Source organism: Petromyzon marinus, chromosome 74 (assembly GCF_048934315.1).
Source record: "Petromyzon marinus isolate PM22_M1 ecotype Great Lakes invasive population chromosome 74, UKy_Petmar_22M1.pri1.0, whole genome shotgun sequence".
In the NCBI taxonomy this organism is placed as follows: Eukaryota; Metazoa; Chordata; class Hyperoartia; order Petromyzontiformes; family Petromyzontidae; genus Petromyzon; species Petromyzon marinus.
The window spans coordinates 9,127,478-9,146,042 of NC_133740.1; the positions used below are offsets into that span (position 1 = coordinate 9,127,478).

At 55.0% G+C, this 18,565-nt stretch overlaps 2 protein-coding genes across 2 annotated transcripts in view; one reads left to right on the forward strand and one right to left on the reverse strand.

Moving 5' to 3' along the window:
• COQ4 (coenzyme Q4) overlaps positions 1 to 5,266 on the forward strand; it is a 28,106-nt gene extending 22,840 nt beyond the window's left edge. Inside the window, exons 6-7 of the mRNA XM_032979582.2 lie at positions 505 to 598; positions 3,507 to 5,266. Of these exons, the coding sequence (XP_032835473.2) occupies positions 505 to 598; positions 3,507 to 3,738 (326 nt within the window). The 3' untranslated portion in view covers positions 3,739 to 5,266. The remainder of the gene's footprint in view (positions 1 to 504; positions 599 to 3,506) is intronic.
• Positions 5,254 to 18,565, reverse strand: part of GNL1 (G protein nucleolar 1 (putative)) — a 30,347-nt gene continuing 17,035 nt past the window's right edge. Inside the window, exons 8-13 of the mRNA XM_076056092.1 lie at positions 16,618 to 16,842; positions 13,284 to 13,462; positions 10,222 to 10,438; positions 8,799 to 8,939; positions 7,222 to 7,442; positions 5,254 to 6,041 (exon numbers count right to left, since the gene is read on the reverse strand). Coding sequence (XP_075912207.1) covers positions 7,237 to 7,442; positions 8,799 to 8,939; positions 10,222 to 10,438; positions 13,284 to 13,462; positions 16,618 to 16,842 — 968 coding nt within the window. The 3' untranslated portion in view covers positions 5,254 to 6,041; positions 7,222 to 7,236. The remainder of the gene's footprint in view (positions 6,042 to 7,221; positions 7,443 to 8,798; positions 8,940 to 10,221; positions 10,439 to 13,283; positions 13,463 to 16,617; positions 16,843 to 18,565) is intronic.

Consider the following 18,565-nt stretch of genomic DNA (forward strand, 5'->3'; position numbering starts at 1 on the left):
AGCTGTTGGTGAAGTGTTGGTGTGGTCTTGGTGAGGCGTTGGTGCGGTGTTGGTGAGGTGTTGGTGCGGTGTTGGTGAGGCATTGGTGAGCTGTTGGTGTGGTCTTGGTGTGGCGTTGGTGCGGTGTTGGTGAGGCGTTGGTGCGGTGTTGGTGCGGTGTTGGTGAGGCGTTGGTGAGGCGTTGGTGCGGTGTTGGTGAGCTGTTGGTGAGGTGTTGGTGCGGTGTTGGTGCGGTGTTGGTGCGGTGTGGTGAGCTGTTGGTGAGCTGTTGGTGCGGTGTTGGTGAGGTGTTGGTGCGGCGAGCTGTTGGTGAGCTGTTGGTGCGGTGTTGGTGATGTGTTGGTGAGGTGTTGGTGAGGTGTTGGTGCGGTGTTGGTGAGGCGTTGGTGAGGCGTTAGTGAGCTGTTGGTGCGGTGTTGGTGAGGTGTTGGTGAGGCGTTGGTGAGGCGTTGGTGCGGTGTTGGTGATGTGTTGGTGAGGTGTTGGTGCGGTGTTGGTGCGCAGGTGAGGTGGCGGTGAAGTGGTTTGAAGCGGTGCACACTGGGTTGCCCATGTGCATTATGGGAGCTGCATTCGGACCCCTGAAGTTGTCTTCACGGTGAGACGAAGTCAACATCATCACCATCATCACCATCATCACCATCACCACCATCGTCATCACCGTCATCACCACCGTCATCACCATCATCATCACCACATCATCACCATCATCATCACCATCATCATCATCATCGTCACCACCATCGTCATCTTCATCATCGTCACCACCATCGTCATCATCATCATCACCATCATCACCATCATCACCACCATCACCACCACCATCATCATCACCATCATCATCACCATCATCATCACCATAATCATCATCACCACATCATCACCACCATCATCATCACCACCATCACCATCATCATCACCATCATCACCACCATCATCACCACCATCATCACCACCATCATCACCACCACCATCACCATCATCACCACCATAATCATCATCACCATCATCATCATCACCATCATCATCACCACCATCACCATCATCCTCACCACCACCATCATCACCATCATCACCACCATCATCATCATCGCCATCAACATCATCACCACCACCACCATCATCATCATCATCACCACCATCATCATCATCACCACCATCATCATCACCATTATCATCATCACCACCATCATCATCACCACCATCACCACCATCATCATCATCATCACCACCATCACCACCATCACCACCATCATCATCATCACCATCACCACCACCATCACCACCATCAACATAATCATCACCACCATCATCATCACCATCATCATAATCATCACCACCACCATCATCATCACCATCACCACCATCACATCACCATCATCATCACCATCATCACCATCATCACCATCATTATCATCACCACCATCATCATCACCATCACCACCATCACCATCACCACCATCACCACCACCACCATCACCACCACCACCATCACCACCACCATCATAACCACCACCATCACCATCATTACCATCATCACCATCATCATCACGATCATCACCACCATCATCATAACCAACGTCACCATCAACATGATCATCATCATCACAATCATCACCATCACCACCATTATCATCACCATCATCATCATGATCATCACCATCATCACCATCATCATCGCCACCACCATCATCATCAACATGTATGATGCTGTGTGTGGTGTGGTGTACTGTCTGTATGACACTATGTATGACGCTGTGTATGATGTGGTGTACTGTGTGTATGATGCTGTGTGTGGGTGTGGTGTACTGTGTGTATGATGCTGTGTGTGGGTGTGGTGTACTGTGTGTATGATGCTGTGTGGTGTGGTGTACTGTGTATGATGCTGTGTGTGGTGTGGTGTACTGTGTGTATGATGCTGTGTGGTGTACTGTGTGTATGACGTGTGTGGTGTGCTGTGTATGATGCTGGGTGTGGTGTACTGTGTGTGGCGTGGTGTACTGTGTGTATGATGCTGTGTGTGGTGTGGTGTACTGTTTGTATGACGCTGTGTGTGGTGTGGTGTACTGTTTGTATGACGCTGTGTGGTGTACTGTGTGTATGATGCTGTGTGTGGTGTACTGTGTGTATGATGCTGTGTGTGGTGAGGTGTACTGTGTGTATGATGCTGTGTGTGGTGTGGTGTACTGTGTGTATGATGCTGTGTGTGGTGTGGTGTACTGTGTATGATGCTGTGTGTGGTGTGGTGTACTGTGTATGATGCTGTGTGGTGTGGTGTGTATGATGCTGTGTGTGGTGTGGTGTACTGTGTGTATGATGCTGTGTGGTGTGGTGTACTGTGTACGATGCTGTGTGGTGTGGTGTACTGTGTATGACGCTGTGTGTGGTGTACTGTGTGTATGATGCTGTGTGGTGTGGTGTACTGTGTGTATGATGCTGTGTGGTGTACTGTGTGTATGATGCTGTGTGGTGTACTGTGTGTATGATGCTGTGTGGTGTACTGTGTATGACGCTGTGTGGTGTACTGTGTGTATGACGCTGTGTGGTGTGGTGTACTGTGTATGACGCTGTGTGTGGTGTACTGTGTGTATGATGCTGTGTGTGGTGTACTATGTGTATGATGCTGTGTGGTGTACTGTGTTTATGATGCTGTGTGTGGTGTACTGTGTGTATGATGCTGTGTGTAGTGTGGTGTACTATGTGTATGATGCTGTGTGGTGTACTGTGTATGATGCTGTGTGTGGTGTTGTGTACTGTGTGTATGATGCTGTGTGTGGTGTGGTGTACTGTGTGCGTGACAGTGCATGGTGTGGTGTACTGTGCGTATGATGCTGTGTATGGTGTAGTGTACTGTATGATGCTGTGTATGGTGTGGTGTACTGTGTGTATGATGCTGTGTATGGTGCGGTGTACTGTGTGTATGATGCTGTGTGGTGTACTGTATGATCCTGTGTATGGTGCGGTGTACTGTGTGTATGATGCTGTGTGTGGTGTACTGTGTGTATGATGCTGTGTATGGTGTGGTGTACTGTGTGTACGATGCTGTGTACGGTGTACTGTATGACGCTGTGTGTATGATGCTGTGTGGTGTGGTGTACTGTGTGTATGATGTTGTGTATGGTGTGGTGTACTGTGTGTATGACGCTGTGTGTATGATGCTGTGTGTGGCGTGGTGTGCTGTGTATATGACAGTGTATGGTGTGGTGTACTGTGTGTACGATGCTGCGTGGGTGATGCGTTTTAAGGTACGATGCTGTGTTGGCGGTGTACCGTGTGCGTACCACTGCCCGCCTATGACACCGTGTGTGTGCGTGTGTGCGTGTGTGTGCGTGCATGCGTGTGTACGTGTGTGTGCGTGCGTGCGTGTGTGCACGTGTGTGCGTGCGTGCGTGTGTGTGTGCGTGTGTGTGCGTGTGTGTGTACGTGTGCGTGCGTGTGTGTGTGTGCGTGTGTGTGCGTGCGTGTGTGCGTGTGTACGTGTGCGTGCGTGTGTGTGTGCGGTGCAGGCGCCTGTGGGAGCTGCGCTTGGTCCTGCCCTGGGCTGTGAGCGCCGCCCTCTCCTGCCGCTGCCTCCTCTCGCTGCACTTCGAGCGCCGCTGGGAGCAGCCGCTGCCGCAGCTGCGCTCCGACATCGGCATGCCGCCCCCCCCGCCGCTCCCGACGACAACGCAGAGGGAGCGGGGAGGGTCCCCTGGCGTAGCGCCCCCGCACCCCAGCAGCAGCAGCAGCCGACCGTAGGGGGAGTCTCCGTTAGCGAGCGGCAGCGCCTAAGAATCCGACCCACCTTCGTTTTGACTAACATTGTGAAAGCCCTACGTGTTAACGTGCCTATTAAAGTGCGGCACGGCGGGCGGGTGGCCGGCAACCGCGCCCGGCTGCCAACGTCTCCCCGCAGCGGCGATGTTCACCGCACGCCGCTACCGCCGGTTACTCGTTTGAGGCCGAGTCGACCTAGGGGCGGGGGGGGGGGCCCAGGAGTGGTTGCGGATAATTCATAGCCACTTGTGTTGGTGGCCGTGAGCGGGAATCGAACTCGGGTCAGCCGGGTGCATAGCGAAGCGCGCCGATCGCTGCGATGCAAAACAGCCGCAACAGCAGCCGCACAACAGCCGCAGTCGGGCACAAGAGACGGTCGATAGAACAGCCGAACAAACACCAGGCACACCACAGCCAGACAGAATGGCAAACCGTATATAGTTAAGACAGGCCGCCAAACAATAGCCAGAAAGACCGCCAAACAATAGCCAGAAAGACCGCCAAACAATAGCCAGAAAAAACGCCAAACAATAGCCAGAAAGACCGCCAAACAATAGCCAGAAAGACCGCCAAACAATAGCCAGAAAGGCCGCCAAACAATAGCCAGACAGGCCGCCAAACAATAGCCAGAAAGACCGCCAAACAATAGCCAGAAAGACCGCCAAACAATAGCCAGAAAGACCGCCAAACAATAGCCAGAAAGGCCGCCAAACAATAGCCAGAAAGACCGCCAAACAATAGCCAGAAAGACCGCAAAACAATAGCCAGAAAGACCGCCAAACAATAGCCAGAAAGACCGCCAAACAATAGCCAGAAAGACCGCCAAACAATAGCCAGAAAGACCGCCAAACAATAGCCAGAAAGACCGCCAAACAATAGCCAGAAAGACCGCCAAACAATAGCCAGAAAGACCGCCAAACAATAGCCAGAAAGACCGCCAAACAATAGCCAGAAAGACCGCCAAACAATAGCCAGAAAGACCGCCAAACAATAGCCAGAAAGACCGCCAAACAATGGCCAGAATGACCGCCAAACAATGGCCAGAATGACCGCCAAACAATGGCCAGAAAGACTGCCAAACAATAGCCAGAAAGACCGCCAAACAACAGCCAGAAAGACCGCCAAACAATAGCCAGAAAAACCGCAAAACAATAGCCAGAAAAACCGCAAAACAATAGCCAGAAAGACCGCTAAACAATAGCCAGCACACAGCCTGACAATGGGTGGACAATACAAAAGCCAGTTAAACAGGAAGACGACGAACAAGCGGCAGACAATCCGGCATTTCCAGCGGTCGGGGAAAACAGGCGGAGGGGACGGCCGTGCATAGAGACAGGCGGACAACACCCCGACTGGCACAGGGACACCACGAGTCGCACAACGGGGGGGAAGGGGGGGGGGATAGTCACAGCCCATCACCATCAACACCACCGGTAGGAAGCGATGGTTAGATCCAAGGCTGCCGCTGTGTGTGTGGTAAAATAAAGACGGAGCGTGTTGTGTTTGAGAACAGAGGTGGTGGTGCTTTATTGATCCGTCAGCAGAGGGCCCCAACAGGCCCAGGGTACAGCAGGGGTGGTGGTGATGATGATGATGGTGGTGATGGTGGTGGTGATAACGCTGGTGATGGTGGTAACGCTGGTGGTGATGATAGCGAAAGTAGTGATGGTGCTGGTGATGACGGAAGTAGTGTTGGTGGTGGTAATGATGGTTGTGACAATCATAGTGATGGTAGTAATGATGACGGTCGTAATGATGCTGGTGATGATGGTAGTGGTGGTGGTGATGCTGGTGATGACGGTAGTGATGATGACGATCGTAATGATGCTGGTGATGAAGGTAGTGATGATGACGATCGTAATGATGCTGGTGATGACGGTAGTGGTGGTGGTGATGCTGGTGATGACGGTAGTGGTGGTGGTGATGCTGGTGATGAAGGTAGTGGTGGTGATGGTGATGATAGCGAAAGTAGTAATGGTGCTGGTGATGATGGAAGTAGTGTTGGTGGTGGTAATGATGGTGATGAGAGTCATAGTGATGGTAGTAATGATGACGGTAGTCATGATGACGGTCGTAGTGATGGTGGTGATGCTGGTGATGACGGCGATGCTGGTGGTGATGATGACAGTGGTGATGACGACGGTCGTACACACCGTAGCAGCGATGGCTGTGGCCACGGCGGCAATGGCGAGGCATGCCGCATTAACGTGGCGGCTGCGTTGACGGATGGTGACGGTGGGCCTAGTGATGCTTCCGTGTCCGGTGTTGTGTGCACGTTGAACTTCCTTCGCACCGTACGCAGTGGGCAAACGTTGGTCATCGGAGGTGCGGGGGAAGCACAACAGACTAAACAGCAGCAAGCAGTTGGTTTTAGAATAGTGGTGTAGTAGTGTAGTGTATAGTGTATAGTAGTGTAGTGTATAGTAGTGTAGTGTATAGTAGTGTAGTGTGTAGCGGTGTAGTAGTGTAGTGTATAGTAGTGTAGTAGTGTAGGTGTGTAGTGTATAGTGTATAGTAGTGTAGTGTGTAGTAGTGTAGTAGTGTAGTGTGTAGTGTATAGTAGTGTAGTAGTGTAGTGTATAGTAGTGTAGTATGTAGTAGTGTAGTGTATAGTAGTGTAGTGTATAGTGTAGTGTATAGTGTAGTGTGTAGTGTATAGTGTATAGTAGTGTAGTGTATAGTAGTGTATAGTGTAGTAGGGTGAGTTCGCCGCATCGCGGAAGCTTCACGCCGGAGAGGCGCGGGAATGGTTCCATGGAAGTGCCCTGGGGCAAGCGCTGTTAGCGAGCGCCTATTAAGGCTGCGGCGGTGCACTTAAAGGGTGACCCGTCTGGGAGGAGGGGGGGGGAGTGGCCGGAACCATGCGCCCGGCCACCTTTGTCTCCCCAATGCTGATGTCAAACATCAGATGCTCCAGGCTGAGTCGACCTTGGGTTTGGTCCATGCGCACCATCGCTTGTACACTCATCCGCGCACATTCAGTCACGCGCACACACGCACGCACACACGCACGCACGCACGCACACACGCACGCACACACACACACACACGCGTGTGCAGGCTGTCGGGGCAAGTGCTGTTTGCGAGCAGCAGCACCCGATGACCTGGACCAGTAGGATGAGGGGGTGGGTGGCCAGCACCCACTCACCCGTGCACCCACCCACACACCCGTCCACTCACTCAGCTACCCACCCACTCACCCACCCACTCACTCACCCGTCCACTCACTCAGCTACCCACCCACTCACCCACCCACTCACTCACCCGTCCACTCACTCAGCTACCCACCCACTCACTCACCCGTCCACTCACTCAGCTACCCACCCACTCACTCACCCGTCCACTCACTCAGCTACCCACCCACTCGTTCACTCAGCTACCCACCCACTCATCCACCTACTCACCCACCCACTCACCCATCTACCGACCAACTCGCCCACCTGTCCCGCCCACCCGCCCACTCACCCCACTCCCCATCCTCTACGCGTCATCACCAGCCAGGATCTGAAACGCGTTCCGTGAGCACCGCTCCTCCTCCTCTTCCTCATCCTCTTCCTCCTCCTCCTCATCCTCCTCCTCGTCGTCCCTGTCCGTGGTGGCGGCGGTGTCGGCGGCGGTGGAGAGAGTTCGGTACCGTTCCTGCATCTCCTGCATCTCCAGCGTGTCTGGGTGTGTCAGCCACGACTCTGCCGGGCGGAGCGGTGGTGGGGGGAAGAGGTGGGGGGAAGAGGTGGAGCGAGGAGGTGGAGGAGATGGGAAGGGAAGGAAGTAAGAGGACAGGGTGAGGGAGGGAGGGGGAAGTGAAGGGAAGAGATGGGTGAGTGAGTGAGTGAGTTGGTGAGTGGGTGAGTGAGTGTGTGGGTGAGTGTGTGAGTGGGTGAGTGTGTGAGTGGGTGAGTGGGTGAGTGAGTTGGTGAGTGGGTGAGTGAGTTGGTGAGTGGGTGAGTGAGTTGGTGAGTTGGTGAGTGGGTGGGTGAGTTGGTTAGTGGGTGGGTGAGTGTGTGGGTGGGTGAGTGGGTGGGTGAGTGGGTGGGTGGGTGAGTGAGTGGGTGAGTGGGTGAGTGGGTGGGTGAGTGGTTGGGTGAGTGGGTGAGTGTGTGAGTGAGTGGGTGAGTGTGTGAGTGAGTGTAGGTGGGTGAGTGGGTGAGTGAGTGGGTGAGTGGGTGGGTGGGTGGGTGAGTGGGTGAGTGAGTGTGTGGGTGGGTGGGTGAGTGGGTGGGTGAGTGGGTGAGTGAGTGAGTGTGTGAGTGTGTGGGTGGATGAGTGGGTGAGTGAGTGAGTTGGTGAGTGAGTGAGTGTGTGAGTGGGTGAGTGAGTGGGTGAGTGAGTGAGTGTGTGGGTGGGTGAGTGGGTGGGTGAGTGGGTGGGTGAGTGTGTAGGTGGGTGAGTCGGTGAGTGAGTGTGTGAGTGGGTGGGTGGGTGAGTGGGTGGGTGAGTGGTTGGGTAAGTGGGTGAATGTGTGAGTGTGTGGGTGGGTGAGTGGGTGAGTGAGTGTGTGAGTGTGTGAGTGTGTGGGTGAGTGAGTGGGTGAGTGGTTGGGTGAGTGAGTGAGTGTGTGGGTGGGTGAGTGTGTGGGTGAGTGAGTGGGTGAGTGAGTGAGTAAGTGTGTGGGTGGGTGAGTGGGTGAGTGAGTGTGTGGGTGGGTGAGTGGGTGGGTGGGTGAGTGGGTGGGTGAGTGGGTGGGTGAGTGGGTGAGTGAGTGTGTAGGTGGGTGAGTCGGTGAGTGAGTGTGTGAGTGGGTGGGTGGGTGAGTGGGTGGGTGAGTGGTTGGGTAAGTGGGTGAGTGTGTGAGTGTGTGGGTGGGTGAGTGAGTGTGTGAGTGTGTGAGTGTGTAGGTGAGTGAGTGAGTGGTTGGGTGGTTGGGTGAGTGAGTGAGTGTGTGAGTGGGTGAGTGTGTGGGTGAGTGGGTGAGTGAGTGTGTGAGTGTGTGAGTGTGTGGGTGAGTGAGTGGGTGGGTGAGTGAGTGGTTGTGTGAGTGTGTGGGTGGGTGAGTGAGTGAGTGGGTGAGTGGGTGAGTGGGTGAGTGAGTGAGTGGCGCTCACCGTAGTTGGCGGTGTAGCCGGGTGGGTGCATGGCGAGGGAGAGACGCCCCTCCACGGCGAGACGCAGGATGCTGTTGGCTGCTCGGTAGACATCGGGGCGCGCCGTCCGTGCCGTGTGGAACCCTCGCTGCTCTGCCCACACTACACACACATACACCCATTACATACACACACTACACACACATACACATTTACATACACATTTACACACACACTACACACACATACACATTTACATACACATTTACACACACACACACATACAACCACATACACATTTACATACACGCACATACACATTTACATACACACTCATACATATTTACATACACCCACATAGACACACACACATACACGCACATACACATTAACATACACGCACATACACATTTACATACACACACACATACACATTTACATACACATTTACACACACACTACACACACACACCCATTACATACACACACTACACACACACGCACATACACATTTACATACACATTTACACACACACAACCACATACACATTTACATACACATTTACACACACACAACCACATACACATTTACATACACGCACATACACATTTACATACACATTTACATACACATTTACACACATACACACATACACGCACATACACATTTACATACATGCACACACACATTTACATACACGCACACACACATTTACATACACGCACACACACATTTACATACACGCACACACACATTTACATACACATTTACACACACATACACGCACACTCATTAACATACACGCACACACACATTAACATACACGCACACACACATTAACATACACGCACACACACATTTACATACACGCACACACACATTTACATACACGCACACACACATTTACATACACGCACACACACATTTACATACACGCACTTACATACACGCACATACACATTTACATACACGCACATACACATTTACATACACACACATACACATTTACACACACATACACATTTACACACACATACACATTTACACACACACATTTTTACATACACGCACATACACATTTACATACACGCACATACACATTTACATACACGCACATACACATTTACATACACGCACATACACATTTACATACACGCACATACACATTTACATACACGCACATACACATTTACATACACGCACATACACATTTACATACACGCACATACACATTTACATACACGCACATACACACATACACGTAGACACACACACAGTTATATCCCGTTTGACTTCCCTCCCCACCCACCCCTCCACCCCCCCTCCACCTCTCTATACACCCCCCCACCCCCCACCCTCCATCCCCCCACCCACCCACCCCTCCACCTCTCCCTCCATCCCCCCACCCACCCCTCCCTCCCACCTCCTTCCCCCCTCACAAACCTTCACAAATCTCCCACGCCGTCCAGGGAGCCTCCTCCCCCTCCCCGCCCCCCAGCTCCTCCTCCCCCGGCCCCACCGCCCCCCTCCCCACTCCGCGTGGGGTCGGTGCCGGGCGGCGGAGGTTCAGGATCCTGGGCAGGGGGATCCTCTGGGCCAGGAAGCCGATGGCCGTGTAGGGCTCCTGGATCTGGGAGATGGGGTAGATCCCGGCCAGGATCTGTGCACGCAAAGACAAAGGGGCCACCCCCCCCACCACCGTGGAGCCTTAACAGAACTGTTGTGGGGGGCAAGCGGCTGTTCGGTATGAGCAGAGACTCACAGAGACCCACAGAGAGCCACAGACACACAGAGACACACAGAGAGTCACAGAGACACACAGAGACCCACAGAGAGTCACAGAGACACACAGAGAGCCACAGACCCACAGAGACACACAGAGACACACAGACCCACAGAGACCCACAGAGAGTCACAGAGACACACAGAGACCCACAGAGATCCACAGAGATCCACAGAGACCCACAGAGATCCACAGAGACCCACAGAGACCCACAGAGACCCACAGAGACACACAGAGACACACAGAGACATACAGAGACACACAGACCCACAGAGACACACAGAGACACACAGACCCACAGAGACCCACAGAGAGTCACAGAGACCCACAGAGAGTCACAGAGACCCACAGAGACCCACAGAGAGCCACACAGAGCCACAGAGACACACAGAGACCCACAGAGACACACAGAGACCCACAGAGATCCACAGAGATCCGTAGAGACCCACAGAGACACACAGACCCACAGAAATCCACAGAGACGCACAGAGACCCACAGAGATGCACGGGGCCCCAAAGAGAGCCATAGAGACACACAGACCCACAGAGACCCCCAGAGACACACAGAGATCCACAGAGACACTCAGAGACACACAGAGAGCTATAGAGATCCGTAGAGACCCACAGAGACACACAGACCCACAGAGACGCACAGAGACCTAGAGAGGGCCATAGAGATCCGTAGGGACCCACAGAGACACACAGACCCACAGACATCCACAGAGAGCCATAGAGATCCGTAGAGACCCACAGAGACACACAGACCTACAGAAATCCACAGAGACGCACAGAGACCCACAGAGAGCCACAGAGATCTGTAGAGACCCACAGAGACCCACAGAGACCCACAGAGACCCACAGAGACCCACAGAGACACAGAGAGACCCACAGAGATCTACAGAGACAGAGACCCACAGAGACACAGAGAGACACACAGAGAGACCCACAGAGACACACAGAGGACATACAGACCCACAGGGACACAGAGAGACCCACAGAGACCCACAGAGACACACAGAGACCCATAGAGACCGACAGAGAGCCACAGACACAGAGAGACCCACAGACATCTACAGAGACACACAGAGACCCACAGAGATCCACAGAGATGCACGGGGCCCCATAGAGATCCACAGAGACACACAGAGACCTAGAGAGGGCCATAGAGATCCGTAGAGACCCACAGAGACACACAGACCCACAGAGATCCACAGAGACACACAGAGATCCGTAGAGACCCACAGAGACACACAGCCCCACAGAGATACACAGAGACACAAAGAGACCCACAGAGACCCACAGAGAGCCATAGAGGTCCATAGAGACCCACAGAGACACACAGACCCATAGAGATACACAGAGACACACAGAGACCCACAGAGATCCACAGAGACCCACAGAGATGCACAGAGAACCACAGAGACCCATAGAGACACACAGAGAGCCATAGAGACACACAGCTCCACAGAGAGCCATAGAGACCCACAGAGACACACAGACCCACGGAGATACAGAGAACCACAGAGACCCATAGAGACCTACAGAGAGACCCATAGAGACACATGGTGACACACAGAACCGCATAGACCCATAAAGACTCACAAAACAAAGACCCCCCGTGTAGCCTTAACAGACTGTTGGGGCAAGTGCTGTTAGCGAGCACCTATGAAGGCCTTCACGGCACACGAGGGGGTGGGTGGCCAGCACCACGCCCGGCCGCTTTTGTCTCCCCTGTGGCGATGTTGACTACACACCATACCAGGTAACACATTTGAGGCTGAGTCGACCTAGGGGAGGCCCAGGATCAGTGTTGGTGGCCATGAGCTGGAATCGAACTCGGGTCACCGGGTTTGTAGTGCAGCGTAGCGCTAACCACTGCACTACCCCTGGTCACCCACCCACCCACCCTGACACTCACCCACCCACCCAGACACTCACCCACCCACCCAAACACTCAACCGTCCACCCACTCACACACATACCCACCCACGACCCACCCACCCAGACACTCACCCACCCACCCAGACACCCACCCACCCACCCAGACACCCACCCACCCAGACACCCACCCACCCACTCAACTCACCCACCCACCCAGACACTTGGTTACCCACCCAGACACTCACCCACCCAGACACTCACCCACCCACCTACCCAGACACTTACCCACCCACCCACCTACCCAGACACTCACCCACTCACCTACCCAGACATTCACCCACGCACCCAGACACTGACCCACCCACCCAGACACTCACCCACTCACCTACCCAGACACTCACCCACTCAACTACCCAGACACTCAATCACCCACCTACCCAGACACTCACCCACCCACCCAGACAATCACTCACCTACCCAGACACTCACCCACCCACCACACCCACCGACCCACCAACCCACCAACCCACCACACCCACCCACCAACCAACCACACCCACCACACCCACCCACCAACCAACCACACCCACCACACCCACCCACCCACCAACCACACCCACCACACCCACCCACCACACCCACCACACCCACCACACCCACCACACCCACCAACCAACCACACCCACCACACCCACCACACCCACCACACCCACCAACCAACCACACCCACCACACCCACCACACCCACCACACCCACCACACCAACCACACCCACCACACCAACCACACCCACCACATCCACCAACCAACCACACCAACCACACCCACCACACCCACCGACCTGCTGCTGCTTGTCGATGAGCGAGGGGAAGATGAGGCCTGGGCAGTCACAGAGCCTGACGGTGGGAGTGAGGAAGTAGGTCTGGAAGTACTTGGTGTGGCCGGGCGTACGTGACACGCTCACCACCTTGCGGCCCACCAGTCCGTTGATGAGCGACGATTTGCCGACGTTGGGGAAGCCTGCGGGGCGAGACGCACGGAGGGGTACACCCGGTGCCGTCGTGGGGGGGGGGGGTGATGACGACGGTGATGGTGATGACGACGGTGATGGTGGTGACTACGGTGACGACCACGGTGACGGTGATGACTACGGTGATGGTGGTGGTGACCACGGTGATGGTGATGACTACGGTGATGACCACGGTGATGGTGATGACCACGGTGACGGTGGTGATGACTACGGTGATGGTGGTGATGACCACGGTGATGGTGGTGACTACGGTGATGGTGATGACCACGGTGATGGTGGTGGTGACCACGGTGATGGTGGTGACCACGGTGATGGTGGTGACCACGGTGATGGTGGTGACCACGGTGATGGTGATGACCACGGTGACGGTGGTGATGACCACGGTGATGACTACGGTGATGGTGGTGACCACGGTGATGGTAGTGACTACGGTGATGGTGATGATGACTACGGTGATGGTGATGACCACGGTGATGGTGGTGATGACCATGGTGATGGTGGTGACCACGGTGATGGTGGTGATGACCACGGTGATGATGGTGATGACCACGGTGATGGTGATGACTACGGTGATGGTGATGATGACCACGGTGATGATGGTGATGACTACGGTGATGGTGATGACCACGGTGATGGTGATGACCACGGTGATGGTGGTGATGACTACAGTGATGGTGGTGACCACGGTGATGGTGATGACTACGGTGATGGTGGTGATGACTACGGTGATGGTGGTGACCACGGTGATGGTGATGACTACGGTGATGGTGATGACTACAGTGATGGTGATGACCACGGTGATGACCACGGTGATGGTGATGACGACGGTGATGGTGGTGACTACGGTGACGACCACGGTGACGGTGATGACTACGGTGATGGTGGTGGTGACCACGGGGATGGTGATGACTACGGTGATGACCACGGTGATGGTGATGACCACGGTGACGGTGGTGATGACTACGGTGATGGTGGTGATGACCACGGTGATGGTGGTGACTACGGTGATGGTGGTGATGACCACGGTGATGGTGGTGATGACTACAGTGATGGTGATGACTACGGTGATGGTGGTGATGACTACGGTGATGGTGGTGATGACGACGGTGATGCTGGTGATGACTACGGTGATGGTGGTGACCACGGTGATGGTGATGACTACGGTGATGGTGATGACTACGGTGATGGTGATGACCACGGTGATGACCACGGTGATGGTGGTGATGACGACGGTGATGGTGGTGACTACGGTGACGACCACGGTGACGGTGATGACTACGGTGATGGTGGTGGTGACCACGGTGATGGTGATGACTACGGTGATGGTGATGACCACGGTGACGGTGATGACTACGGTGACGGTGATGACTACGGTGATGGTGATGACCACGGTGATGGTGATGACCACGGTGATGGTGGTGATGACTACGGTGGTGGTGATGACTACGGTGATGGTGATGACTACGGTGATGGTGATGACCACGGTGATGACCACGGTGATGGTGGTGATGACGACGGTGATGGTGGTGACTACGGTGACGACCACGGTGACGGTGATGACTACGGTGATGGTGGTGGTGACCACGGTGATGGTGATGACTACGGTGATGGTGATGACCACGGTGATGGTGATGACCACGGTGACGGTGGTGATGACTACGGTGACGGTGGTGATGACCACGGTGATGGTGGTGACTACGGTGATGGTGGTGATGACCACGGTGATGGTGATGACCACGGTGATGGTGATGACCACGGTGATGGTGATGACCACGGTGATGGTGATGACGACGGTGATGGTGATGACTACGGTGATGAAGACCACGGTGGTGACCACGGTGATGGTGATGACGACTACGGTGATGGTGATGACTACGGTGACGGTGATGACTACGGTGATGGTGATGACCACGGTGATGGTGATGACCATGGTGATGACCACAGTGATGACGACGGGTGATGATGACGACGACGACGATATGGTGATGACGACTACGGTGATGGTGGTGACTACGGTGATGGTGATGACTACGGTGATGGTGATGACCACGGTGATGGTGGTGACCACGGTGATGGTGGTGACCACGGTGATGGTGATGACTACGGTGATGGTGATGACCACGGTGATGGTGACGACCACAGTGATGGTGATGACTATGGTGATGACGACGGTAATGGTGATGACGACGGTAATGGTGATGACTACGGTGACGGTGATGACCAAGGTGACGGTGATGACCACAGTGACGGTGATGACGGTGATGACCACGGTGATGGTGATGACCATGGTGATGGTGATGACTACGGTGATGGTGATGCCCATGGTGATGGTGATGACTACGGTGATGGTGATGACCATGGTGATGGTGATGACTACGGTGACGGTGATGACCATGGTGATGACCACAGTGATGACGACGGGTGATGATGACGACAACGACGATATGGTGATGACGACAATATGGAGATGACGACGATATGGTGATGATGACGGCGATGACTACGGCGATGACGACGGTGATGACGACGGTGATGACGACGATGACTACGGTGATGACTACAGTGATGACGATGACGGTGATTACGACGGTGATGACTACGGTGATGACTAGAGTGATGACTACAGTGATGACGACGCCGGTGATGGTGATGATTACGACGGTGATGATTACGACGGTGATGACTACGGTGATGACGACGACGGTGATGACTACGGTGATGACGACGGTGATGACGACGGTGATGACGACGACGGTGATGACTACAGTGATGACGACAGTGATGACGACGGTGATGACGACGGTGACGACGGTGATGACGACGGTGATGATTACGGTGATGACTACGGTGATGACGACGACGGTGATGACGACGGTGATGACTACAGTGATGACGACGGTGATGACGACGGTGACGACGGTGATGACGACGGTGATGACTACGGTGATGACGACGACGGTGATGACGACGGTGATGATGACTACGGTGATGACTACAGTGATGACTACGGTGATGACTACGGTGATGACGACGACGATGACTACGGTGATGACTACGGTGATGACTACGGTGATGACTACGGTGATGATGACTACGGTGATGACTACGGTGATGATTACGGTGATGACTACGGCCGCCCCCGTACCCACACAGCCGACGGTGAGCACCCCGTCCTTGAAGGGCTCCGTGGGGGCCCCGGGCAGCCCCATGGCGGCGTCCGAGAGGTGCTCCACCCTGACCTCTCCTCTCCTCCCGCCACCCCCCTCCTCGTCATCATCGTCATCGTCCCTCTCCTCCTCATCCTCATCGTCGTCCTCATCGTCCTCTTTATCCACAGCCGAGATCTTCTCCGCCCAGCTGCTCAGGTCGACTGCGAGAGAGGGGGGAGGCCGCGGAAGAACGTTCACAACGGCCGTGTCGGAGTCACCGCGGAAGGAGAGTTGGGCTGGGTTCGAGACCAGGGTCTGGGTGTCTCTCTCTCTCTGTGGGTTCACAACGGCCGTGTCGGAGTCATGGAGAGTGAGGCTGGGTTCGAGACCAGGGTCTGGGTGTCTCTCTCTCTCAGTGAGTTCACAACGGCCGTGTCGGAGTCACCGCGGAAGGAGAGTTGGGCTGGGTTCGAGACCAGGGTCTGGGTGTCTCTCTCTCTCTCAGTGGGTTCACAACGGCCGTGTCGGAGTCATGGAGAGTGGGGCTGGGTTCGAGACCAGGGTCTGGGTGTCTCTCTCTCTCAGTGAGTTCACAACGGCCGTGTCGGAGTCACCGCGGAAGGAGAGTTGGGCTGGGTTCGAGACCAGGGTCTGGGTGTCTCTCTCTCTCTCAGTGGGTTCACAACGGCCGTGTCGGAGTCATGGAGAGTTGGGCTGGGTTCGAGACCAGGGTCTGGGTGTCTCTTTCTCTCAGTGGGTTCACAACGGCCGTGTCGGAGTCATCGAGATTGGCGCTGGGTTCGAGACCTGGGTCTGGGTGTCTCTCTCTCTCTCTGTGGGTTCACAACGGCCGTGTCGGAGTCACTGCGGAAGGAGAGTTGGGCTGGGTTCGAGACCAGGGTCTGGGTGTCTCTCTCTCTCTGTGGGTTCACAACGGCCGTGTCGGAGTCATGGAGAGTGGGGCTGGGTTCGAGACCAGGGTCTGGGTGTCTCTCTCTCTCAGTGGGTTCACAACGGCCGTGTCGGAGAGACTGGGGAGAGTGGTGCTGGGTTCGAGACCAGGGTCTGGGTGTCTCTCTCTCTCAGTGGGTTCACAACGGCCGTGTCGGAGTCATGGAGAGTGGGGCTGGGTTCGAGACCAGGGTCTGGGTGTCTCTCTCTCTCTGTGGGTTCACAACGGCCGTGTCGGAGTCATGGAGAGTGGGGCTGGGTTCGAGACCAGGGTCTGGGTGTCTCTCTCTCTCAGTGGGTTCACAACGGCCGTGTCGGAGTCACCACGGAGGAGATTGGGGCTGGGTTCGAGACCAGGGTCTGGGTGTCTCTCTCTCTCAGTGGGTTCACAACGGCCGTGTCGGAGACACCGGGGTGTGGGGCTGGGTTCGAGACCAGGGTCTGGGTGTCTCTCTCTCTCAGTGGGTTCACAACGGCCGTGTCGGAGTCATGGAGAGTGGGGCTGGGTTCGAGACCAGGGTCTGGGTGTCTCTCTCTCTCAGTGGGTTCACAACGGCCGTGTCGGAGTCACCACGGAGGAGAGTGGGGCTGGGTTCGAGACCAGGGTCTGGGTGTCTCTCTCTCTCAGTGGGTTCACAACGGCCGTGTCGGAGTCATGGAGAGTGGGGCTGGGTTCGAGACCAGGGTCTGGGTGTCTCTCTCTCTCAGTGGGTTCACAATGACCAAGTCGAGACACCGGGGTGTGGGCTAGCCTGGTACGAGTGCCGTGGTGACATCGCCACCACTTAGCAGTGAACAACAGCTGTTGTCGTTGTTGGGCAGGTGGGTGGGTGAGTGGGTGGTGGGGTGAGTGGGTGGTGGGGGTGAGTGGGTGAGCACGTGGGTGGGTGGGTGAGCCGGTAGGTGGGTGGGTGAGCGAGTGGGTGAGTTGGTGTTGGGGTGAGCGGGTGAGCAGGTGAGCGCGTGGGCGAGTGAGCGGCGGGGAAACTCGGC